The sequence below is a fragment of the Ambystoma mexicanum genome, chromosome 12, assembly GCF_040938575.1.
Source record: "Ambystoma mexicanum isolate Mex_15411 chromosome 12, UKY_AmexF1_1, whole genome shotgun sequence".
NCBI lineage: Eukaryota > Metazoa > Chordata > Amphibia > Caudata > Ambystomatidae > Ambystoma > Ambystoma mexicanum.
In genome coordinates, this window is record NC_090936.1 from 771,820,661 (window position 1) to 771,847,481 (window position 26,821).

The 26,821-nt window shown below is 44.8% G+C and overlaps 1 protein-coding gene across 2 annotated transcripts in view; it reads right to left on the reverse strand.

Moving 5' to 3' along the window:
- Positions 1-13,979: 13,979 nt before the first annotated feature.
- The window catches only part of E2F7 (E2F transcription factor 7), a 60,754-nt gene continuing 47,912 nt past the window's right edge, over positions 13,980-26,821 (reverse strand). For both annotated transcript variants that reach the window (XM_069629272.1, XM_069629273.1), the window contains exons 12-13: positions 21,320-21,726; positions 13,980-18,417 (exon numbers count right to left, since the gene is read on the reverse strand). In XM_069629272.1, coding sequence (XP_069485373.1) covers positions 18,244-18,417; positions 21,320-21,726 — 581 coding nt within the window. In that variant the 3' untranslated portion in view covers positions 13,980-18,243. The remainder of the gene's footprint in view (positions 18,418-21,319; positions 21,727-26,821) is intronic.

The window sequence follows — 26,821 nt, forward strand, 5'->3', positions numbered from 1 at the left end:
CCGGCGCTTCCAGCACTGGGACTGGGCATATTTATGAGCCTGGTGCCACTGGCGCCAGGACTGGGTCCAAAAGGTCCCAATTGGGACTGGTTGGCACTCGGAACCTGGGTTATGGATCTGCTTCCAAGGGAGTTGGGAAACCCTGACCTTTTGGAAGCAGAGATCATGACAGTACCCCCCTCAAGGCCCCTCCCAAACCGGGCTCCTCCGGGGGTTTTGGCTTGTCAGGAAATGTTCGGTGAAATCTTTTGATTAGGCGAGGAGCGTGGACATATTCAGCAGGTTCCCAGGATCTCTCTTGGGGGCCGTAGCCTTTCCAGTCAATTAGGTAAAATAGTTTAGATTTGGAGATCTTGGAGTCCAGAATGCTTTTGACTTCAAACTCGAGTTCTCCATCAACTAGGATAGGTTTTGGAGATTTAGTTAGTCGGGTTTGAGGTTGCACGGGTTTTAATAGAGAGACGTGGAAGACCGGATGTATCTTCATGTGCGGGGGCAAGTCCAACTTGACCGCTACTGGGTTTACTATGGTAGTGATGGAATAGGGACCAAGGTATCTTGGGTTGAATGTGCGTGGCCCTTTTAGAGGTAGATATTTGGTGGATAACCAGACTTGATCCCCTACTTGATATTGAGGGGCTTCCTTCCGATGTTGATCTGCTCCTTTCTTGTATTGTTCTTTAGCCCTTTGAAGGTGAGAAACAGCTTCCTTAAAGGCTTGGGTGATTGTAGAATGCAGGTAGTCTACTGCTGGTGTTTCAAGATCTTGGAGGGGATCCAACTCCGAGGTTCGAGGGTGACTGCCGTACAAAAGAAAAAACGGGGTTTTCCCAGTTCCCGAATGGACAGAGTTATTGTAGGCATATTCCGCTATCCAAAGGATGTCTTTCCAAGTTTTTTCAGTTTGTTGCAGCATGCAGCGTAAATACTGTTCCAGAGTTTGATTGGTCCTCTCGGTTTGTCCGTCGGTCTGAGGGTGGTGACTGGTCGATAGTCTCACATCAATTTGAGCCGACCGACAGCAACTTCGCCAAAAATGAGAAATAAATTGACTACCTCGATCCGAAATTAGAACCGAAGGAAAACCGTGCAGTCGGACGATGTTTTCGAGAAATTCTCGGGCCAGAGTTGCTGCTGTTGGCAAGCCTTTGAGCGGAATGAAATGCGCCATCTTGGAGAATAAGTCCACAATTACTAGAATCGTATTGTATCCGGAGCATGGAGGTAGATCCGTGATGAAGTCCATAGAAAGCGTATGCCAAGGGCGAGGTGGGATGTCAATAGGGCGTAAGAGGCCTGCTGGTCTTTCCTTTTGACTCTTGTTTTGGGCGCATACTCCATAACAAGAGATTACTTTTTTCTGTAAATCTGTGCTGGGTAGGTATAATTGTTCTCGGAAATACAATAAGTTGTCCTTTACTGCAAAGTCCTTTCCCTGCAGATGCCAATTCTGTATGTCTGCTGGAGTTACAAGTTGCCTGGCTTTATCCTTAACTTCCTCTATGGATTCTGTGGCGATTACACCCAGAATTCTTTGTTCGGGAATGATTGGTACAGATTTAGGGTTGATCAAGTGTTCTTCCACTCCCATCCGAGAAAGGGCATCAGCTTTACCGTTCTTTGTACCAGGTCGATAGGTAATTATGAAGTCAAACTCGGCAAAGAATAATGCCCAACGGAGTTGTCTAGAGGATTGGGCTTTTGCGGTTTTCAAATATTGCAGGTTTCGGTGATCCGTAATCACAGTAACGGTGTGTCGGGCCCCCAGCAGATAATGCCGCCAAGCCTTAAAGGCAGACTTGATAGCCAGAAGTTCCTTGTCAGTAATCGTGTAATTGATTTCAGGAGGCGAGAATTTGCGGGACCAAAATGCCACGGGATGCAACTGATTGGTTACCGGGTCCTTTTGTGATAGAACTGCCCCCATGGCAAGGTTTGAAGCATCAGTTTCCACGATGTAGGGGAGTTCGGGGCGAGGGTGTTTTAAGATTGGTGCAGAGATAAATTTAGTCTTCAAATCCTGGAAAGCTTGTTCCGCCTCGGTAGACCATTCAAAACGTTTGTTTTTCTTTAACAAGGCAGTGATGGGCTGGACTATTCGAGAGAATTCGGGGATAAACCTGCGGTAAAAGTTAGCGAAGCCTAACATGCTTCGCACACCTTTTACGGAGGATGGTGATGGCCATTTGAGAACTGCATCGACCTTCTTTGAATCCATACGCACTCCGCCAGGTGATAATATGAATCCCAAGAATTCAACTTCAGTCACGTTGAAAACACATTTTTCCAACTTAGCGAAAGGTTTGTGTTGACGCAATCTTTCGAGGACCATTTTCACGTGTTTCCGATGTTCAGATTCCGATGAAGAATAAACGAGGATGTTGACAATGTAAACAACAACACACACATCTATGAGCTCTCTGAGGACATCGTTCATAAAATATTGAAAGGCGGCCGGGGCATTGCAAAGTCCGAAGGGCATGACCTGATATTCAAATAGCCCATACTTGGTGCGGAAGGCTGTCTTCCATTCATCGCCCTCTTTTACTCGTACCAAGTGGTAAGCTCCTCTAAGATCCAGCTTTGTGTATATGCATGCTTTTCTGACTTGGTCCAGGAGTTCAGGGATCAAAGGTAACGGATATCTATTCTTAACGGTGATCTGGTTCAGGGAGCGATAATCTATACAAGTTCTAAGGTCTCCTTCCTTTTTTGGAACGAAGAACAAAGCTGAAGAAGCAGGGGACTTGGAAGGACGAATAAACCCATTTGCCAGGTATTGATCCAGGTATTGTCGAAGATGAAGGTTCTCAGGCTCGGTGAGGGCATACATTCTACTACAAGGAGGAGTAGATCCAGGTATCAGGTCTATCTGGCAATCATAAGACCTATGAGGAGGTAGAGAGTTAGCCTGATCCTTCCGGAAAACATCTTGGTATTCTAGGTATTCGGGAGGTAACTGGGGAGTCTCTGAAGAAATTGCTGCCAGTGCAACACCAGGTGGAGGGTGACAAGTAGAGACACATTCTGGAAACTGGACCATTCTTGCTCGCCAATCGATCAGAGGATTGTGTTTCTCTAACCAAGGTATTCCTAGAATAATCTGAAACTGAGGGGCCTTGATCACATCGAACACGATCTTCTCATGGTGTCCATCTTGACTTACTAGCGTCACCTCTTGAGTGGTATGCGTTACTGGCCCGGAGGCTATCTCCGTACCATCCACCGTAGTAATGACGTCCTTTACAGCCTTGGGACAAAGAGTTAGATTCATCCTCAAAACCATTTCATGATCCACATAATTGCCGATGGCACCGCTGTCGACGTAAGCTTCAATTGCATGTAATCGATCCGGATTATCAGGGCTAATGAGGACCATAGGTATCACGAAATGCGAGGTCACGGAACTGGTTTTCACGCTCGGCAAGAGGACCTCTATTCTTGTCGGGCGAGGTCGTTTCCCTGCTCAGAGTTTGTAACTTTGGTAACTGCAGCTCCTACTGCCTTCTTGGCAGGTTTCACCGGACAGTCTCGAAGAAAGTGCCCTGAGTTTCCGCAATAGAGGCATAATTGCAACTGTTTTGTCCTTTCCCGCTCCTTTTGTGTTAGAGGACCTTTCAGACCCCCTATTTGCATGGGTTTCCCGGAGTCTACTCCTTTGGAAGGAGTTGGCGGTTTGGAAAATACTCGAGCATCAAACTTGGAACGATCGGCCTTCCCGTTCTGCAGTCTGTGATCTATTTGAACGACTAAGTCTATATAGTCCGAACAATCTTGTGGGGGATTCACTACTTGGGCTAACACATCTTTGAGCTCTCCACGTAGACCTCTATAAAACAGCGTAATCCTTTTGTCCTCAGGCCATTGAGTTTCCACTATCAGTCTGTTGAAAGACGCAATATAAGCCAAAAGGTCTTGATTACCTTGTCGCAACGAAAGAAGCTCATTGTCCAAGGCCTGCCCCTGTGAATGTCTTGCGAACAGTTTTTCCATACTGAGCTGAAAAGCTTGAAAATCATGGAGGACCGGATCATCTTGATTTACTAGAGGGATCGACCAGTCTGCCGCATTGCCACTAAGGTACGAAAGCACAAAAGCTACTTTAGCTTGATCAGTTGGAAAGGCTGCTGGCCGGCATAAGAAATGCAACCGGCAGTGATTGATAAATACTGCAAACCTCTTTGGGTCACCAGAAAATCGTTCGGGCGGAGCCAGAGGTACATTCCCAGGTAGGTTGATCTGCACTGGATTCATAGAGGATGTAGAAGGAAGATTTCCCCCAGATGCGGGTAACGGGGTCTGTCCGGCTTGTGACTGTAGCAATTGTCTAGCGAGATCATCTGTTCGCTCCTTGGAAATAATCAGTTCCCTTCTTAGAGCGTTCGTTTCCTGACGGGCTGCATGCACTTCTGCCCTTAGTTCCCCAAGTAACTGGGCTAGCTGGTCGGTATCCGAGGTTTCCATAGCGCCTGGACGGGAGTTTTGTGGTAGGCTTTGCGTTCTGTAACGCTCACCTGATTCCCGTAGAGGCGCCGGTCTTGACTGGGCGTATACCGTATCTTCAAAGGTGATGTGTAACACACGGCTGGCTCTTTGAGCTGGACCTCTGTGCACTGTATGTCTGACTCGAAGGGTAAGATGTCTGCAGATATAAAATATGGGATTAAGGAACTGGGTTATTGAATGTCTCCCTCTTCTTCCCTTTCTCTTCTCCTGTAGAACCCCAAAGGTTAACGCTCTCACCTTAGGTAAGTGAACGCCGTGCTCTCCATCTGCCTCGGGGCAGGGTGCTGTAACCAGTTTCTTCACTGGATAAGGGGAGCAGGCCTCTTGACTTCAGAGGACTGCTGTCCGTCGTTTACTGCACGAACGGTAAGTTTCGAGTAATTCTAATGTCTTTAAAGTCTTTAGTAATGATGTTTCTTGTTTTGCAGGGTTCCGTCGATGGCGGATGACGGGCTGAAGTGAGTTGAAGATGGAGCCCGTGTGATGAATAGAAGCGCCTGGAAGCACGTAAGTAAGCGCTTGTTGCCTGCTTTACGATGCGCTCTAACTGTCTTTTTATTTTGCAGGTACAAGTTCGGAGCGGCTGCAGGGTGCCGGAATACCCACTGGGTTAGATGTGGAAAGGAGTAATGGCACGTGAGTATTAAAGTTCCCCAATGTCTTTAAACGCACCTTGTTTTGTCTTTCAGATGCGGGATGCAGCGCCGAAGGCCTCCGGAGCGTGCAAAGAGTTGGTAAGCTTTTGTCTTTCAGATGCCGGAATGCAGTGTGAAGACCTCCGGAGCGCACGAAGAGTAGGTAAGCCTTTGTCTTTCAGATGCCGGAATGCAGCGCGAGGCGTTGGTGACAGCCGATGGACCAGGTAAGTGAAGAGCTGTCACTGAAGACCGTAATGCTAACCTGTTCTTTCTTGTCTTTATAGGTGTTGCTGAAGACTGGATTCAGGTTGGTAAGCCTTTTTCCTTAGGCCCAGGATCAGATGCAGAAGACACGATGAGCGTTCTGCTGCAGAGGATGCAGAATAACGCAAAGCAAGATTCATCCATCGGGTGTGGTTTAAATAGCCTCCTGTAGTGCTTAGGTGTCTCCTTCCACAGCCACGCCTAGGTAAGAAAAGAGTTCCTGCTTTCCAGAAGAGTTCCAGTGTTCTGAATCTAGGGAGTGGCTCCTGCCCCACCCAACAGGAAAAGTAGTTCCAAACAGAAGAGGATCAGAGGCTCAACTGGCAGGCAAGTAAGCAGCATGGTCTGCTGCAGGTAAGTCCACCCAAGCATTATGAGCCCGGCGCTTCCAGCGCTGGGACTGGGCATATTTATGAGCCTGGTGCCACTGGTGCCAGGACTGGGTCCAAAAGGTCCCAATTGGGACTGGTTGGCACTCGGAACCTGGGTTATGGATCTGCTTCCAAGGGAGTTGGGAAAACCCTGACCTTTTGGAAGCAGAGATCATGACAGATATATCAATAAGGGTTTCCATTCAGTATCCCAGACTCAGCATTGACTTAGCTGTAGTGTTGAATTGAATCCTCTTACAGGGTACACTCGGATGTACTCTCAGCATAGATGTGCCGCCACTACTGCTAGCACTTTTATGAACACCCTTGGAGCCGAGGCTATGCCGAAGGGGATCCCCTTAAATTGGTAGTATTGTCCCGCTATCTGGCAGTGCAGGTATTTTCTGTGTGCTGGGAACATTGAAATATGAAAGTATGCATCTTTCATATTCAATGTTGCCATTTAGTCCCCCCTGCTTTAGAAGGCGAATCACTTCCTGAAGTGTTGTCATGTAAAGTTTTTGTGGCTTGACATACGTGTTTTCCTGGGTGCAGTTCTAGTACTGGGCGCATTGTTAGGTCTTCCTTTGGCACAAGGAAGTATGTTGAATAAATACCCTTGTTTACCTGGTTTGCTGGGCCGAACTCTATGGTGTCTTTCTCCAGCAGGGCTTTCACTTCCTCCAATAATATCCGCCTTTCTCCCGGTGTCATGTTCTTGAGCTTTGGTTGGTGGCTTTTGTACTATGAACACCCACTTGTCTGACGTGATCTCCTCCCATGCGTGGGTAAACTGTGAAATGTGACTTCCTACTGGTGTGGCATGGGAGGGGACCTGGAGCAGAGCGTCATTATTTGGGTGAGGTGCAGCCTCTGGTTGAGGAGGCTCTACTACTGCTCCTGGATCTTTTATAGTCTCTTTGAGAATTCGAGGATGATTGTCCCTGTGAGGAGCCCCAGGATGATGATTGGTTATCCTGGCTGTAACCGGAGGAGCATTGAGGGCCTTGCCCATGAAACTGTCTTGTGTTGGAAGACCCCCTCTGCACAAACGGCTTGTTGGGCAGCTGTTCAAGAGATTTTAGGGTGGCATACTCTTCTTTGACGCTTTTGAGAGCATCCTCAACCGCTTTACCGAATAGAGCATTGGGTTCAATAGGCATGTTGAGTAACATGGCCTGTGTTTCAAGTTTAAAACCTGATTGTCTAAGCCAGGCATGCCACTTAATGAGTGTGCCTCAAGCTAGGATATGGCCTGCGTTGTCGCTGCATCCAGGTTGTTCTTTAGGATGCAGTGGCCAACCTGTTTGCGTTTGACAGTCTTTAGGAGTTGAGATTTTAGGGGCTCTGGCACGCTCTCAATTTTTAGTTGCAGTTCATTCCACTTATGGCAAATGTAGCTACCCAAAAGGGTAGTATTGTTGGATATTCTAGTTTGGTAGGCCACTTTCCTGCCAAAAGTGTACATCTTTTTATTTCTTAATCTGGTGGAACTTCAGCAGAGGCTAGAGGTGTACCTGCCCTTTTCCTAGTTGTGGTAACCACCAGGGAGTCAGGTTTTAGCTGACCCTTGATGGAGAGGGTCGGGGGGGGGGGGGCCTGTCTGAACAACTTCTCGATGCAGGAATTGGCTGCTCGAGTAAGGTTAGGCATTAGGAGAGAGGGTTGAATGCGTCTGAATAGATGCAGGGATTTACTGCTCGAGTAAGGTTAGGCATTAGGAGAGAGGGTTGAATGCATCTCTGAATAGACTGCAGGAGGTGAATGAATTGTGTTGCGGACTTCTTGTCTCCAAGAATGTCCTCAAAAAAGTCTTTATCAGCTTGTGCCTCCTGGGTGTCTATGCTGAAATGTTCTGCAGCCTTGAGGAGCAGATGATTGTATTGGAGCTGGTGGTCGACTGGCGAGTCAGCCACTGGTTGATCTTGATGGTCCGGTGACTGGATGACGTAGACGTCGTCATTGTTGTAATACTGGTCTTGGTCCCCTTGGTCCTGATCATACTGGTTCCCTTGATCTCCTTGAGAGCAAGGGTCAAGTGAACCTGAGGCGTCTACAAAAATCCAGAGAGGCGAGGGGGAGCCTGGCTCTGGGTGGAGGGGCTGGGCTTAAAAGTGTCCAGGCGTGCTTTTTGGCTGCTGGTTCATCCCTAGCTACCACTGTGTGAGATGGGCGCTGAAGGTTAAACAATTCTGCAGGGTGCCGGTCCATAAAGTCTACAAAAGAGAACATCTTCCTTATGACCCTATCAGAACTCTCTGGGGTCCACTCAGATGACCTTTGAAATACTGAAATAGGAGTGCCCTGTAAGGGTGTAGGCTCATTGTGGTGCATGGTCCCTGAAAGAGAGGGTGTAGGGGCGTCCTTAGATTTATAGGGGCCACTATGTTGGGGAGTAGACGCGTTAGACGGTGGAGGCGTCAAATGATTAGTGGATTTTGATGTTGTGGATTTTAAGAGGGCCCGGGACGTGTTTTTTTAGCCTTTTGATGTGCGAAATGGTGTCTGCTTTATAAGCGGTGTCATTTGTTTCGGAAGCCTTTATGCGGGTAACGCGAGTGAGATGGCCCAGAGGACAGCGATGTTTGAGGACCTTTCCTTTGACACTGCGCGGCTTTCAACAGTCGGCCGTGGGATTATGTGCTTGGTGTGGCGTGAAGTGTGCGTGCTCTGGTCGCCGGGTGTAGTCTCTGTCTACAGGACCGCCGGCCTGCTTATTGGAGTCGGGGGCTCGCACGTGGGAGTCTGTCGAATCCTGTTCGCCCTCTGTCACTTAGGACACTGACACCGCCACCACTGGAAGCTCCCTCCACGTCAATGGAGGCCTCAGCCTGCATGGCGTGGGCAGCCCAGAGTTTAGTTCTGTGGTCCTTTAATGTTTTAGGTCAAAAGAGCTTGCAAGATTTGCAGTTCTTTTCGGGGTGATCCCGTGGTAGAGTGGTTACACACCCTGTGTGTGTCTACCCATGGGTAATTCCTACTGCAGGATTGGCAAAACTCAAAACTGCATTTTCCATGATAAGTGGAAGAGGCAGCACTGCGAAGAGAAGTAAATGGCCACGCCTAGGTAAGAAAAGAGTTCCTGCTTTCCAGAAGAGTTCCAGTGTTCTGAATCTAGAGAGTGGCTCCTGCCCCACCCAACAGGAAAAGTAGTTCCAAACAGAAGAGGATCAGAGGCTCAACTGGCAGGCAAGTAAGCAGCATGGTCTGCTGCAGGTAAGTCCACCCAAGCATTATGAGCCCGGCGCTTCCAGCGCTGGGACTGGGCATATTTATGAGCCTGGTGCCACTGGTGCCAGGACTGGGTCCAAAAGGTCCCAATTGGGACTGGTTGGCACTCGGAACCTGGGTTATGGATCTGCTTCCAAGGGAGTTGGGAAAACCCTGACCTTTTGGAAGCAGAGATCATGACAGATATATCAATAAGGGTTTCCATTCAGTATCCCAGACTCGGCATTGACTTAGCTGTAGTGTTGAATTGAATCCTCTTACAGGGTACACTCGGATGTACTCTCAGCATAGATGTGCCGCCACTACTGCTAGCACTTTTATGAACACCCTTGGAGCCGAGGCTATGCCGAAGGGGATCCCCTTAAATTGGTAGTATTGTCCCGCTATCTGGCAGTGCAGGTATTTTCTGTGTGCTGGGAACATTGAAATATGAAAGTATGCATCTTTCATATTCAATGTTGCCATTTAGTCCCCCCTGCTTTAGAAGGCGAATCACTTCCTGAAGTGTTGTCATGTAAAGTTTTTGTGGCTTGACATACGTGTTTTCCTGGGTGCAGTTCTAGTACTGGGCGCATTGTTAGGTCTTCCTTTGGCACAAGGAAGTATGTTGAATAAATACCCTTGTTTACCTGGTTTGCTGGGCCGAACTCTATGGTGTCTTTCTCCAGCAGGGCTTTCACTTCCTCCAATAATATCCGCCTTTCTCCCGGTGTCATGTTCTTGAGCTTTGGTTGGTGGCTTTTGTACTATGAACACCCACTTGTCTGACGTGATCTCCTCCCATGCGTGGGTAAACTGTGAAATGTGACTTCCTACTGGTGTGGCATGGGAGGGGACCTGGAGCAGAGCGTCATTATTTGGGTGAGGTGCAGCCTCTGGTTGAGGAGGCTCTACTACTGCTCCTGGATCTTTTATAGTCTCTTTGAGAATTTGAGGATGATTGTCCCTGTGAGGAGCCCCAGGATGATGATTGGTTATCCTGGCTGTAACCGGAGGAGCATTGAGGGCCTTGCCCATGAAACTGTCTTGTGTTGGAAGACCCCCTCTGCACAAACGGCTTGTTGGGCAGCTGTTCAAGAGATTTTAGGGTGGCATACTCTCCTTTGACGCTTTTGAGAGCATCCTCAACCGCTTTACCGAATAGAGCATTGGGTTCAATAGGCATGTTGAGTAACGTGGCCTGTGTTTCAAGTTTAAAACCTGATTGTCTAAGCCAGGCATGCCACTTAATGAGTGTGCCTCAAGCTAGGATATGGCCTGCGTTGTCGCTGCATCCAGGTTGTTCTTTAGGATGCAGTGGCCAACCTGTTTGCGTTTGACAGTCTTTAGGAGTTGAGATTTTAGGGGCTCTGGCACGCTCTCAATTTTTAGTTGCAGTTCATTCCACTTATGGCAAATGTAGCTACCCAAAAGGGTAGTATTGTTGGATATTCTAGTTTGGTAGGCCACTTTCCTGCCAAAAGTGTACATCTTTTTATTTCTTAATCTGGTGGAACTTCAGCAGAGGCTAGAGGTGTACCTGCCCTTTTCCTAGTTGTGGTAACCACCAGGGAGTCAGGTTTTAGCTGACCCTTGATGGAGAGGGTCGGGGGGGGGGGGGCCTGTCTGAACAACTTCTCGATGCAGGAATTGGCTGCTCGAGTAAGGTTAGGCATTAGGAGAGAGGGTTGAATGCGTCTGAATAGATGCAGGGATTTACTGCTCGAGTAAGGTTAGGCATTAGGAGAGAGGGTTGAATGCATCTCTGAATAGACTGCAGGAGGTGAATGAATTGTGTTGCGGACTTCTTGTCTCCAAGAATGTCCTCAACAAAGTCTTTATCAGCTTGTGCCTCCTGGGTGTCTATGCTGAAATGTTCTGCAGCCTTGAGGAGCAGATGATTGTATTGGAGCTGGTGGTCGACTGGCGAGTCAGCCACTGGTTGATCTTGATGGTCCGGTGACTGGATGACGTAGACGTCGTCATTGTTGTAATACTGGTCTTGGTCCCCTTGGTCCTGATCATACTGGTTCACTTGATCTCCTTGAGAGCAAGGGTCAAGTGAACCTGAGGCGTCTACAAAAATCCAGAGAGGCGAGGGGGAGCCTGGCTCTGGGTGGAGGGGCTGGGCTTAAAAGTGTCCAGGCGTGCTTTTTGGCTGCTGGTTCATCCCTAGCTACCACTGTGTGAGATGGGCGCTGAAGGTTAAACAATTCTGCAGGGTGCCGGTCCATAAAGTCTACAAAAGAGAACATCTTCCTTATGACCCTATCAGAACTCTCTGGGGTCCACTCAGATGACCTTTGAAATACTGAAATAGGAGTGCCCTGTAAGGGTGTAGGCTCATTGTGGTGCATGGTCCCTGAAAGAGAGGGTGTAGGGGCGTCCTTAGATTTATAGGGGCCACTATGTTGGGGAGTAGACGCGTTAGACGGTGGAGGCGTCAAATGTTTAGTGGATTTTGATGTTGTGGATTTTAAGAGGGCCCGGGACGTGTTTTTTTAGCCTTTTGATGTGCGAAATGGTGTCTGCTTTATAAGCGGTGTCATTTGTTTCGGAAGCCTTTATGCGGGTAACGCGAGTGAGATGGCCCAGAGGACAGCGATGTTTGAGGACCTTTCCTTTGACACTGCGCGGCTTTCAACAGTCGGCCGTGGGATTATGTGCTTGGTGTGGCGTGAAGTGTGCGTGCTCTGGTCGCCGGGTGTAGTCTCTGTCTACAGGACCGCCGGCCTGCTTATTGGAGTCGGGGGCTCGCACGTGGGAGTCTGTCGAATCCTGTTCGCCCTCTGTCACTTAGGACACTGACACCGCCACCACTGGAAGCTCCCTCCACGTCAATGGAGGCCTCAGCCTGCATGGCGTGGGCAGCCCAGAGTTTAGTTCTGTGGTCCTTTAATGTTTTAGGTCAAAAGAGCTTGCAAGATTTGCAGTTCTTTTCGGGGTGATCCCGTGGTAGAGAGTGGTTACACACCCTGTGTGTGTCTACCCATGGGTAATTCCTACTGCAGGATTGGCAAAACTCAAAACTGTGCATTTTCCATGATAAGTGGAAGAGGCAGCACTGCGAAGAGAAGTAAATGAGGGGAAGAGATTAGGCATTCTCTAAAAGGAGAAGAAAGTATAGCCCGGTGAGGCCTGTGTAGGCCGCGTCAGTGTCCGTCGAGGGGATTGTTCGGCCTTTGTCGAAGATGGTTCTGTCCGTCGAACTCCGCTGCAGAAGATTTTGCAGCAGGCGATTAGTGAAAGAATAGTAAGAATGTCTATGATAAACTTTTTCTAATCAAAGTCATCAGCCTGAAGAACTCTGAAAACTAGCGTACGACTACGATGGCAGAAAAAACAATCTGGGGGTCCTAGACGCATGAAGGACCATGGGTACAGTGGACATCACACTAGGGATACTAGTCGACGTCCCTTTTCGAGTTTCAAAAACAAATCATGTAATACTCTGCGACTACCACTAGATGTCGGCCTATACATAGCACGTGATCTAACCAGATCCACAAGCCGGAGCAGGAGCCGGTTTGTCGCGGGCAGTTGGGCGCAGGAGCCGGTTGGGCGCAATTTCAAATTCATCAGGGGTACGGCTGCATCCCCAGAGGTGCTCAGCAGACCTGTGATAAAAGGAGAGAAGGCGGAATATTCAGCCGCGAGTATAGCAACATATTCTCCAAAGAAAAAGATGTCAACGCTTCTCTTAAAGGCAGAACATCGTTTTCTTTCGTGGGTCCAATGGGCTTGTGGTAAGCTGGGAAAGGCTCACCTTGAATGGCGTTTACCTCGCATTGCATATGGAAATATGGACTAACTCCCCACATGCCCATAAACTGAATAAGGTTTTCGGCTACGCCTTACTTTTGTACTGTGTTTTCACTTTTTATTTCTATTTAATACTGGCCACATTTTGTGACGTGCATTTGAGCGCACTGAAGCTGGGTTTCTATGTGGACTGGAGTTGCCCTTAATAAACTCAATTGTGGTCGAGGTTGTGTAGGTGCAGTCCTGATTACTGGAACTTTGTGGTACAACATTACATTCCTATCCTGTTTCGGCTCGGCAGGACAGGAATGTACTGCCACACCGTAACATGCTCATGCCAAAATATCCCTGCGCCAGACTGGTCGCGCCAAATCAGCCCTTGCCGAACTGGCCGTGCCGAAAAGGGGTGTACCGCCACAAGCCTCAGGAATATATATATTTGAAAAAATGTGTTCACCCACTCATGCTATAGATAGCTGGCATATATATATTTAGAGACTTATTTGTCAATTTGGACTTTACTCCTACTTTGTAATTTCCAGTATCTTAATGAATTTTCAAATTGTGTGCTTGAAACTTTTTTATACTTGGGTAGCTATAAAAACATAGCCAAATCTCTACGAATGTCCCATCTTTTGCCTTTGGCTGACCTAATTCCCTAGCAGTAAATTCACTTTATTTTTCTTAATATCCTGCACGAGCCACTGATTTAAGTTTAGCCCGCAGACTTGTGATCAACTGCAGCAAGTTCAACTCATCTATAACTGTTCATACTGCGCTAATTTTAAAAATAATATTCTCACTTCAACTTCATATTAGGTTCTTATGAAGCACCATTTGGGAGTAAAACACATGTTTACCAAGGCCAGAAGCCTTTGTGTTTGGGATGTCCTTAAATTGCAACTGACTCAGCACACAAATTTGAAAACGAATAAAATGTAAATCTCTGATACTGTTTTCATTAGTTTTGTTAAATTCATAAATTGTTTAACAGACAAAGAAACCATAAATAACGTTACTATCATTGGTAAAACCATAAATTAGGTTACTCGTATTGTTAACGATGCTGAACATCACAGAATGCTGCGTTTACTAAATACTAAAGCATTAGTGTTTTCATCTGGGATATCACAGCCCTTTACACATAGAAATAACTTAACTTATAGCCTACACTATGGCACAATCCTCCACATACCCACACCCATTTTCCAGAAAATAACGTTCAGGCTTATTTGTCAAGTTGGTCTTTATTCCTATTTTGTAATTTCCAATATTTCAAAGAAATAACAAACTGTGTGCTTGTAATTAATTTACACATAAGTAGCTATAAAAACATAGCCAAGAAAGACATATGAAGGCATACCTAAACAGTATACAATTACAAGCAGCAATTAAATTAAAATCTAAACAAAACTAGCAGTGCAATGATACAAAAGTAAGCAGCTTTTTATTACAAAAATACATATTTTTAAATACCGACATAGCACCATCTTTTTAAAGATGACAATCAGAAATGTAAACGTGGTAGGTAGATTCAAGTTTATATGTAATACATTATGCCCCGTCCGCCCAAAAAAAAAAAAAGAAAATACGTGTACCAGAATACAAGGTTTTACAAACCCTGCACAACAGAGTACATAATCGAGCACTTCTCGGTGCAAAAAAATAAAAAAATAGTACATTGCTATAGTAGCAACATGGGTAATGGCGATATTCTTTGCTATTTTACAGTGCACTATCTTTTGCTGATTAAACGTAACCACTATGGCAACAAACAACCCAGTGGATAAGCTAGGCAATTTGTTTTGTAAGTAGCATGACCAGTGCCTTTCTGTTATATTGCCTCGAGCACATTTGAAAACAAAACAAAGTATTGGGTGAAAAAAAATAAAAAGGTCCTATTAAATTAACAAATGTATTTACTGTGAAATATATTATATTTAAGGTAACTGGTAACTTATTTACTAGTACTGTGAAAAACCTTGGGCATTACAGGCAAATGTATGTCTCTATGAAGGGACATAAATATGTATTGGGGCTATTTACTAAGCTAAATAAGTGGCTTAAGCAAGACGGTAAGTCATTTTTGGTGTAAGTTTTACTTACACTATTTTTTTTAGCTCAGTCAATCATATATATATAATATGTATTGGGCTGATTTACTAAGCTTAACTTATACTTATACTATTTTGTTTTAGCTTTGTAAATTTAGTCTTATTTAAGCTATTTGTTTACCTTAGTAAATCAGACCCATATTATCTTTTCAAGGCAATTTATTTCACAACGTGTACGTGGGGGCACTGACCTTCTTGGGTTATGAACTCATTATATTAGTTGTAAAATGGTCTGTTTATTTACTTCCCTTCGCTCTGAGTTGTACATCAGGGGTTTTTTTTGTCAGCCAGATGCCTACATTACCAAATAAAATGTAGGATGTACTAGTGACAATTTCAAAATGGTTTATAGTATGTTACTTCTTGCTTTGCATGTGCTTTCAAGCTTGTACAATAATCATGCACCCTGATAAGACACTTTTGTGAACTTTCTAGCTGTCACAATACTATCATGTTTGAGATATTTTATAGGCAAAGTAGCAAAAGTTGTATGTATATCAAAACGTACTAAATTTTAATGTTTGATATATTTGGCATTCAAAATCACAATCCCTTACATAAGCACCTGAGCTCTTAGCACCTTTCAAAGTGGACAATCCAGAAGACAAACTTGATAGTGGCTACAATAGGTCTTTCAACCTAAATGCAGAGGGGAAACCACAGACATGTTTCAAACTAGTGTTAATAGCAGGAACCTTTTTAACCTATACCCGTACCAACATATCAAATTCTAACATTACATTGAATCACAGTTTCCTTTTACCAAGGCTTAGATCACATACAGTTAGTGGATTTTGCCTCGTTCTGGTGTCTCCATTTCAGCAAAATAATCTGCAGTTATGACTGCGTTACTCAGAAAACAACACAGTAAGTACCATGACAGCTGTGTTTAGGTGTTAGATATGAACACTGGACAGCACAAACATGCTCCATGGTAATCTGATGTCAAATTAAATTAGCAGCAATCTGGATTACAGTTCTAGTAAAGTAGCACTTGAATCCCTATGAAGAAGCCTGTGTTGTCTTCAGAATACTACAGTAGATGTTGTAGCACCTTAAAACATACTAGAACCATCAAGTCACCACATGATATTCACATAACACATGTACTAGAAAGTTTTCTATATTACATAAATGCAAATTCTAACTGTCATAAAAGTAACTTCTGAACATAAATCACACATTTCAACTTACATACATTTAGCAACCATTCTTATTCTTGTAAGTTTATATCTGAATTTGGAGACCTTTGAAAAAAAAGTAATAGTAACCTACAATTTCTTACCCAAATGTTATTGATACTTAAATGAGAATGAGACATAAAAAGAAGTTCCTGCTAGGAATGCAAAAACAGATTTTCAAGTAGATAATCAAAACCACATCTTTTTTCGCAAACATTAAGAACATGCACTATTAACATTCCACGTGTCCCATACAACTCAGCCACCAAACATGGCCGATTTAGAACACTAAAGTTTATGCGCCATTCACAGTCAGATATACCCCATAAAATAAAAACTTTTCTAGATGTGCATTGCTCCACCATAGAGGTATGGCTGATTTAAGAAAGCTTTCTATGTGCACAAATCACTGTTGCAAAAGCAGGTGCGTAAAAGGCAGGGATTCATAAACTGTTTCCCCATGAGCATTCATAACTACACACAGGGAAATGCACCAAACTAGATGTAATGCATGTGTACACTAAAAGCGCAGTATATGGATATTGTCTGGCCCCATGGCAGAGCGTCACAAATGTACTACGGGATATCATGTAATTGGGGACCTACAAATTTGCAATGCATTTACACTAGCTCAAGTGGTCATAAATGCACTGACCCAAATGTGATGTGCACCCATGATCCAAGTGCATGTTGGTCTTAGAGCAGCATAAACTAGCATTTTTATTTTTTCCACTTTGTGGGTAAAATATGAAGATAAACAATTTGTGGCTGTGCCATTTTAGGAGCAGCATCATGAAATCAACTGCTGTGCTTTTGCAAACGTTATTTGCATTCCCAAGCACGAGTTGCCTCTTTTTTGCAATGCAGTAGACCTGCTGCTGAATATGCAGGAGATGCATGCATGACCACCTCCTGGACATTTGAAGAGTGGCTGGAGGTTTGTGTAATCAAAAGGCAAAAGGATTAGTCATAAATTAGGCACCTGCAAATTTTGCACCATCTGCACAAATTTGGGGAAAACCATCTGGATTGCATGCAACTAAGCTCCTTACACAATACAGTGGAATTTTGAAACTCAACACATCGCCTATCAGATTTCGAGGTTGCTTAGTTGCCTTAGTAACATTGGAACATAGCTTGAAACAAACACTTTAGCAATGACATTATCATCACAGGGAAAAATCATAGGAAACTCAATTTTCTTATGATTGATAGCTACTTAGTAGCTAAGCAGTATATTTTTAAAATAAAAGGGAGATACACATGTTATCTACCAACATATTATTTTGTGCTGTTTTGGGATTGGGATGGGCTACGTTATATACAAACCATCTTGAATATGATCTAATACACCTTATATCCAATACAATAAACACATATTTCACAGTTATTTTGGTCTTAACAGTTTCATTTTTTTCGCATACATTCATTGATTCCTAGACTTTGGGAAGTAAGTGCAGGAAAAACGTTACATACATAAGACCACGTTCAGGTAGGGTTATATCCTGGGGAGGAGGAGGAGGGTTAATTCCCAAGTTGGCGGCTCCTGCATTAAAACCACATCCAGCAGACATAAGTGTCCTCTTTAGAGCACAACTGTCCCTAACCACTAAGCAGTGCAACAATACTGCATTGCAGTGATCAGTACTCTTCAAATGATCTGAGCAGGCATTCCATAATAGGTTCAAGTATTAAAGAATTTGATGAAAACTATGTTGGGGAAGGGATATATAATGGAATTCTTGCCTGGAAAGATGTCTTTGGATGAGGAATATGACTTTGCAGCGTGACCGATATAGGTAGGCTTACTCAAGTTGAGACAAGAGTTTAACATACAAATGTCATCTATTTAAGTGCTCCGTTTCCAAAACTATGTAGTCTAGTAGGAAAGTTAGTTAGACTCAATGGAGTAAAATTCATATAGTTAAATAAGACGGTCCTATTTTTTTGCATCTGTTTGCGTTTGACAAACAACCCATTTCACTGAAACAATTACCAACGAGTATTGTTCCAGTAGGGGAGATACAAGGATAAATGCACTGAAACAGGACTGGGCTGCTGCATATCCAGGCAATGGACAGAACGAGGTCTAAAGGTGCATCAAGATCCATTTCTGAGACTGTATTGTTCTCGTTGTTTGTAACAGAAGTAGACCTGCCATCTCCATTCACACCTCTATCTTGGTCTGCAGACCTATTCACTCACTGCCACTGCCTGATATCTGCAGTCTTCTCTGAGCAGTGCTGCTGCTCCTGGCTAGTGCCCCCTCACTTCTTCTCCAAGTGACTGGGCCTCCAAGGGTTCCAGGAGTTTTGAAAAATGTTTCATGTTGTGGGAGACGGATGTTCTTAGGCGTCTGAGGAGTAGGTGACTGCAGAGAATGAAAGGAAAAGAATGTTGCTTTTTGGTAATCAACATCAAATGTAAAATGAATACAATGTAAAAATGTGTTTTAGGTATCAAATAGGACGTCTCATTGGAAACCCCTTGGAAACGCTGCAATAAACAACATTTTTAAGATGTATTAGTCCTTACACTAGAACCTAGCCGTAACCAAGTGAGCAGGCAAACAGAACAACAATTATGAAAGTAGTAAAAGCTTTGATGTCCAGCACTTTTTTAAATGTTTTATCCAGAATGATCTTTTAACAGGCACATTCCTATTAATAGTAGCATTCCGGATCACAAAATGCTTGATGACAATGTTTCAAAGTCCAGACAACAGAGAATCTGTATGGCAAAGTGACTATAGAGACACCACAGTGCTTTGTTATTCAGAATTCTAGCTCTTTCCGGTCTCTTCGCCACAAGGAATACAAATGTTCAATTATCTTGCACTGTTTATTCGCCAGGGTTGCCCAATAACAAGGCTTTTACTGTATTTCATTATTCAGTACCACATAGAAACTTGAATAAACACAATATCCATTTAGCCAGTGTCACTGTCCATTGGTATCCTGATCAAAAACTGGCACTAAGCCCTGCGTGTGGATATGTTCTATTGCTGACAATTAGATATTTATCAACTTTGTATTGACAGGATAATATCTGCTTCTAGAAGACAAAGAACAGTGAAGTTTCAGAGTCCTCCCCCGTTTCCTGTCCTTACAGACACACTGGCCTTGGTGGGCTTGACAAAGGATGCCTGCCGAAGACAAAAGTGAAAATAGGACCCTTCTGTGCACTACCGAGGTAGTAAGTACAGCCTGGGAGTAAACATTGCACAAAAGTAGGTAGGATAAAACCACTGCCACCAGCCATTCAGATTAGCTTGTCGCTGAAACACAAATGTTACAGGAGCAGTCAGAAAGAGGATACAATGTAGCCTCTCAGCACTCCACATAATGTGGCGGGGCGTGCTGATCTCACAAAAGGATAACATAGGAAGGATAAAAATATCCACCTATGACAAAAAAATAAAAAGGGAAGGCCAAAGGGCTCCAAGCAACACTGCACAGAGAGTGGTGTGTGATGCAAAAATCAAGGCAGTTGCCAAAAAACGTGGAGGAAAGTATAACTCCAAGAAAACATTTATAAAAAGAAATAGTAAGTATTCCAAAAGATAGGGTAATAGAATGAGCGAGTGTGGAAAAAGATTCCCGCTCACCCCAGGGGAACAAATCAAAAATCCATAAGTCCATCAAAAAGAGCTCGGGGACTCACATGTAGAGGATATAGTGCATAAAAATGAATATCTGTCTAACAGTCATGTGACCACCCAGGACATACAAATCCACCATCCGAATTAGGGGTGTACCGAACTTCGGCTTTGAATCACTATTCTGCCGAAGTTCGGCTGAAATACAGTTATCCGGCTTCGGCAGAATAGTTTCTGCATAGTGACTTGAAGCCGAAGTCCACATTCTATGATTAGCTGCCTTCTCCCTGTTTGGGAGATGACAGCCAATCATAGAAAGTTTGACAGTGTTCAGGCTGCAGAAGCCAAATAAGCTCTTTGCTTATTGGCTTCTGCAGCCTGACCACAGAGGAAACACAGCCTCAGAACGCATTGAAATAGGAGGTAAGGGAACAGTTCTTCCCTCTCTTCCTATGCCAACGGACGGAGTGCTCCAATAGATGCCAGCAGCAGACCTCCTTGACCCACAGGTAAGTGACCCCCCCCCCTTCAGCATGGTAAGGCCGTGGGGGTGCACTGCACCCCCACGGCCTTACCGCAATAATATTGATGGTGGTCGGGCCACCGATGCAAAACCGGTGGCCCGATATGGTTTGCTATGCAATGGGGGGGGCGCTCCCCCCAGGCGGCCTTGAATTTTAATTAGCCCCCCGCCCCTTCAGCACTGTGAGGCCGCGGGGGTGCTCGCGGCCTCACCGCAGTAGTATTGACGTTGGTCGGGCCACCGGTGCAAAGCCAGTGGCCCGACATTGACCCAAACTCACGAGGCCGCCGGGGGACTTTGCCCATCCCGGCGGCCTCTAATTTGAATGAGCCCCCGCCCCTTCAGCACGGTGAGGCCACGGGGGTGCCCTGCACTCCCGCAGCCTCACCGCAATGATATTGATGTGCAATGGGGGGCCGCTCCTGCAGGAGCGGCCCCCAGACTCACAAGACCACCGGGTGAATTCTCACTCCCTGCTGATTTCTGTCTTCCCCCTGCTGATTTCTCCCCCCGTCACTGCCGAGTTCTCTCTTCCAACTGCCGAGTTCTCTCTTCCAACTGCCCTAATCCAAATGATCTTTCTCTTTCTTGCTGCTGATCCTCTGCAGATTAGGTAGGAGTCAAGTTAAACTGCTACAATGTTGGGATACACTCCCCTGAGATTTGTTACCAACTTCTCCAGCATGGGGTTGACGGGAATGTTCTCAAAAAGGGAGTACAGTCACTGCTTTCTAACAAAAAAAATAAGCGGTTATGGAGCTGATGGGGTGGGGCTCAGCAATAGTTTTACCTATGTGAGTGGGGAGTGTCAGCATAGAACAACGTTAATACCTCTGTGTTACAGCAAGGAACATTTGGAGATAATATTCAAGGGTTACAATACAAAGAGGCATGGATGTTTCATAATGAACACTATGTGAACTTCTGGCTTTTTTGCTTAAAATCCAAACATCCACCGGGGAAAAAAAACATTTAGCTGATAATTATTTTATTTTCCTTCAGAGTAATACAATTCTTTGTCTTCCCCATTATCGTGGCTAAAGAAAGAGCACTGAAAGTTTTTTGGATGGCTCAGCTATAAATCAAAATGGCAAACTAGAATGAAGGGCTAGAATTTAATTGTCTGCAAATAGAACTGTTTTAATTGCTTACCTCTAGTACCTTTCTTGCTAAAACTGGTTGCCCACTGCACACAGGTGAGTCTGTTCTAGCTGAGAGTCCAGAGTTTTCATTCAAGGGAGAATGGATTCGATGCTGATCTGAAGAGGTTGGCTCAGGTGCCTTTGATGCAACCATTGATGAAGCCCCAATTAGCAGATGAGTAGCCGATGACATGCCAAGTGCATTAAAATTCATGGATCCAGAGTTTGCAGAGGAGGCAGGTAGAGCTGAAGGTATCTCACTGGTGACAGATTGTGAGCACAGCAAAGGGAACTGTGTCAGAGAGGAAGAGGGCACCATCACACACGGAACATTGAGTGAGGCTAGTTGACTGGGAGAAAGAGCAACAGCACCTCCTGTCTGATTTGCTGACAATAATAAACTGAATCCATTTAAACCTAAGGAAACAAAAAAGTTGTGGGAATGTTACAGATTTAAGTTATCCCAATGATATACATTAATTCTGTTAGCATACACAGGACTCATAAAGTATTTTAAATCCTTTCGACTTACACATCGAGTAACTAAGGTAATCAACATGAGTTAAGAGAATTTAACTCAACCCATGGACTTGACAAGATATTTTTGCATTGAAAAAAACATGGCGACTCAAGGCAAAATATTACCAGCAATGTTAATGTGCCTTTTCATTTTCAATATTCTCCCCATTTCCTACAGACTACAAATAGGCCAAGATCTCACCTGTGATGTACCATTAGGAAGGGGAAATGGACGTGTTATAATACCTTGGGGCGACAAACCTAAGAATTTGAAATATCTTGTTGGTTTGAGTTACTGCAATAAAGACTCAAAGTTAATATTTGGGTAAGGGTAAACTACTCCATATACAATGGACCATCACCTGAGTCCTAAGATAGGGATAGAGTGAGAAAGTGTTTGGACTTATTAAACAGAAGGAGCACTGTGCTCCGTGTTAGGGGAGTTTTCCTAAAGTCTACCAACAGGTGAGACTCTATATAACTATCCCTTGGTATAGGCCCCAACTCTTAGTATACGTCTGTACTACCCAAAGGTTTGGTAGAATGGAAGAGCAGCCAGGCTTATCTTCGGAGGAGGATGTGAGCTGTAGGTAAGCACAATGAACTCAGTAAATAACATAGGCCCTAAGAAACTCTCACACACTTGTAGTTATGGTAAAATAGACATATTTATTTTATATACACAAGGCAAAGTAATATTCAGGTAGGTAAATATCATTTAAGCTATTCAACACAATAGATAATAACAATACTTCAAGTGAGTAAACCAATAGTAATGAAATACACAGTTCATGAACACAGTTCAAATGGTAAGTAAAATCACTTATTATGGTTACTCAGAAAATGTCCTGTTCTAGTAATAAAAAGAGTATTTAGCACCAGCAATAGCAATGCGCTACTTTCATGGGCTTTTAAATACTTTTCACAGGCCAGAAGGCTTTAGCAGTCCATACCAAAATAGTTGTTAGTTCAGGTAATGCAGGTAAGACACAGCAGCAGATATGGTAATGTTCCAAAGGTTACTTTGATTTTAGTTTAGTAGAATGCTGTTGGTCAAAAGTTATCAGGGACCTTGGAAAGGGCTCCGTAAAGGGTTAGGCCTGGGTGGATGGTATGGGTGAACACCCAAACACCAGAATCGGCACTCCAATGACACAGGAGCGACAAGATTGCTTGAGGTAAGTACTACCTCGAATCCCACAGTACCTAAGGAGTGTTGAAGAAGATGAATCGGGATTATTTCACGGTGCAAAATCGGTGGACCCGGTCTCCTGTTCCTTGGTCGTGGTGACAAAAGGAGGGACTCTGGAAGGGATGTCGCAGCAGCAGGCGAGAAAAAGGACTCTCAGCAAGGGATGTGTCGTACTGCCACGTCGGTCTGCAGCTTTGGACCCTTTTCACAGGCTCCAAGGATGAATGTTTACCACCCGGTCAATCTTCGTCCTGCACTCTGGTGAGAGGAGGCAGATCTTGCCTCTGGATGTCCAACAGAAGCTCACCAAAATTCTGGAACTATTAGTTTACAGAAAGACCATGCGCTGCAATTGGGTTGGAGGTCCCCTGGTATTGGCAGTATTGAGCCCAGGAAGGTCACAGCATGTTGGGGAATGCTCATTCTGCGGGTCGTTTTATGGCTAGTTGGGCCCAACTCGTTGGGGTAGTCCTCTCCGGAGCTCCACAGTCGATTCAAAACCGGGGTCAGGTAAGCAGTGGTCTCTTCGCAGTTACTGGAAGGGTCTGCAGGCATCACTGGTTGTCTTCTTCAGATCTTCTGTTCCAGTGGTCGACTTGCCTTCTGCCTCAGGAACCTCGCCTTTTATCAGGATTTCACACTCATCTTCTGCCAACTGTTCCTACAGTTTACAGAAGGATGCGGGTGGCTGTCCAATGAGGACAGCCAGCCCCACAGTGAGAATTGGTCCTTTCAGGCACACCAGAAGACAAAGGAAAGCTGAGTTTCAGGATCCTCCCATGCTTCCTGTCCTCGCCGACACACTGGAGCCTCGGAAGGCTACACAAAGAGTTCCAGCAGAAGACAAAACTCAAATCAGGACCTCACCCTCCCAGGATGGTAGAAGGACCAAGAAAAAAACAACTACACAAGAAATGGCAAGAAAAGAAAGGAGCCACCATGTTGGAAAAAAGGTGGCCCTACTATGCATAGCTGTGAATACAGCCTCTCAGCAAAAATAGCACAAAAGCCAGAACAAGTCGTCCACTTCCGCCAGACATAACTATAGGGTTGTTAATGTAACATAAATGTTACAGAGGCTGAGAGAAAGGGGATTCTAGCTAACCCCTCAGCACTCCACATAGGGTGGTGAGTGCTGATCTCTCAGAAGGAAAAGCTAACAAGGATAAACAGTATCCCTCTAAACTTGACAATAGTAGTTTTAAAGGAATATAAAATGATATGTAAAGGAGAGCCCATAGGGCTCCCAGCAACACTGCACATAGAACTAAGAATAGGGTTCCCACGATCAGAGCAAGAAGGAATGAATGAGTGGAAAAAGGCTCCTCTCACTCAGGAGAACAAGAAAAAGGTCCAGATGTCCAGCAAAAAGTGCTGGGGGTCTCACTAGGAGAGGGGGTTAAGCATAAAACTGATAAATCGTCCCAACAACCAGCCATTAGAAGGCCATTAAACAAGTCCGTGGGCCTCATTACAACCCAGGCGTTAAGGGTTTAACGGCGCCGTCAACCCTTAACGCCTGATTACCATTTTAACGCCTGCTTTTAGCAGGCGGTAAAATGCAAGGCGCTAACCCGCCTTGGTGCTAATTACGGCACCGTAATTTACGGTGCTGTAATTAGCGCCTTCCCCACTCCCATTATGCCCTATGGGGCAAAAATGGGAATGGGGAAGGGTAAATGGGGAATGGGGATTTACCGCCCCACTCACCTTGGAATGGGGCGGTAAATCCGCCATCCACCATGGTGTAAACAGAGTTTACACCATGGTGGTAAAGTAGGGAACTTACCGCCTGGGTTGTAATGAGGCCCAGAATGTACATTTTTCAAACCCCACGCAATGATTCTCTACCTCAGCACCAGAGCTCGGGCTACCAAACCTGAACACCACGCTTATAATCTACAATTCTTTTTTTTCTGCCTATCAATGTTATGGGACAATACATTTACATAATATAATTAACCACTTGCAGGCCTGCATGTCATAGTGAAAAACTTCATCCTGCAAGTTGCTGTTTGAACTTTGGGGATTTGTAGGGTAATGTAAGCTCTTTCTGATTAAACACCAGTTCCAGGCCATTTGGATACCTTTTTTGTGCTAAATACTTGCAGGTCTCAGTGAGGATTCCTGCCAACGCATGTACATAGAGGCATTCCAGGCAGACACATTGGTTCTCAGTACATATCCACGTCAAAGCTGCTCCAGAGCCCACCCCACAGACCACCTTTGTCAACAGGCTAAAAGGGTAGATCCAGAGATTGGTTTCTAGGTATTTGGGTTTACCTGGTGAACTGCTGCCACCTAGCGGGCCGCCACATTTCAGAAGGGACACTTGACTACAGGGTTAAGCACTAAGAAAACGGTACTCAGTCTTTCTAAAAAAAAGTACTCAGCAATTCTATTGGCCACGTGGATTTTGTTAGGCCCGACACACAATAATTAATTTGTATAGTCCTTTTTATTTATTTAAACGTGTGTACAACACTGCCCTCCCCAGAGGATCACTTAGAGTTTTACTATGTGTGAGGGGAGGGGGTAAAAGGAAGTTACAATTTTCCAGAGATGGATAAGAAGATCAGGATAGACAAAATGATAGCAGAGGAGGAGCTTTGGCTGAATTAAGTGGGGGAGTGAGAGGTAGGTTTTGAGGACAGTGCAAAATGTGGCGAGAGAAGGGGTGACATGATGTGGAGTGGAAGGGCATTTCAGGCTATGAGTGCTAAATGGGTGATGGCCTGTTTAAGGTAATTCTTTGGGGAATGAGGAGTCAGTGGAGAGAGCTGATGTGATGTAATGTTAATATGCTTTTAAACTGTGCCAAATAACCACTTGTAGTAATTAAGAGCACCGAGGCTTGACTGTAGAGTGGCATACTGTGCACCCACCAGGGGTATCCAGATGCTGGTCTGCTGGTGGAGAGAAAATAAGTGAAGGAGGGATAAGAGGATAGAAAAGTGGGAAAGGATGTTACAACAACAAGGAAGGACGAAGCTAGAGAACAATTTTTTGTGATAGCCTGGATGAGTGTCAGTCCTGTTATGATAACCGTCGTTCTGCAAAAGCGATTAGGCTGCTATGTCCGAAAGTGTTGTGGCAATGGGATTATGTTTCTGAAGGCAGATTTTGAGAATTGTAAAAAAGTACTCATCATAATGCTGGATGCTTGTGGAGCTTGTCCAAGCCTTTCTATATGTTGTACCCCAGCTCAATCTCCAGAACGCTAATTCTGTAACTGCCAAGCCAAAGAAAAAAGAATAGACTTTTGTAAAAAGGTTAATGTTTTTGGTAACAGACGGTATGGGGATAGAGTGTCAAATGAGTACGGAACAATGTAAAAGGCATGTCGCTTTGATGTCAAAAAGATTTTATTATTAGGACGTGTTCCGTGTTATGCCATACTCGACTTTATTTTAGTTCACTGTAAAACCGGGTGGTGCCTTATTTGGGATAAGGCTATCACAGTATAGTAATACATGGCTTTCTAAATGATGCCTGAGCTCCTCAAGTATGCAGATTTCATTAGACTGTGTGAAAGGCGAAGGTGGATGTGCGACAAACAGGGTAGGTAGGGAGAGGAGGGACAGATGCCTGTCCTTCTCGATGCAATTGAAGTTTGGCGCCCTTATGTTGTGTTAATGTTTTGACTGTTACCAGAATATTCGACATGCTTTGTTGCATGCACAAGGCTTTATGCCACAATAAGGCCACCTCCTCGGAGTGAGGGGCAGGGAAAGAATCCCTCAGGCTGCAAGGCAATAACGTGAACAATAGTGTGCCCAAAGATCAGCATCAAAGGGCCTC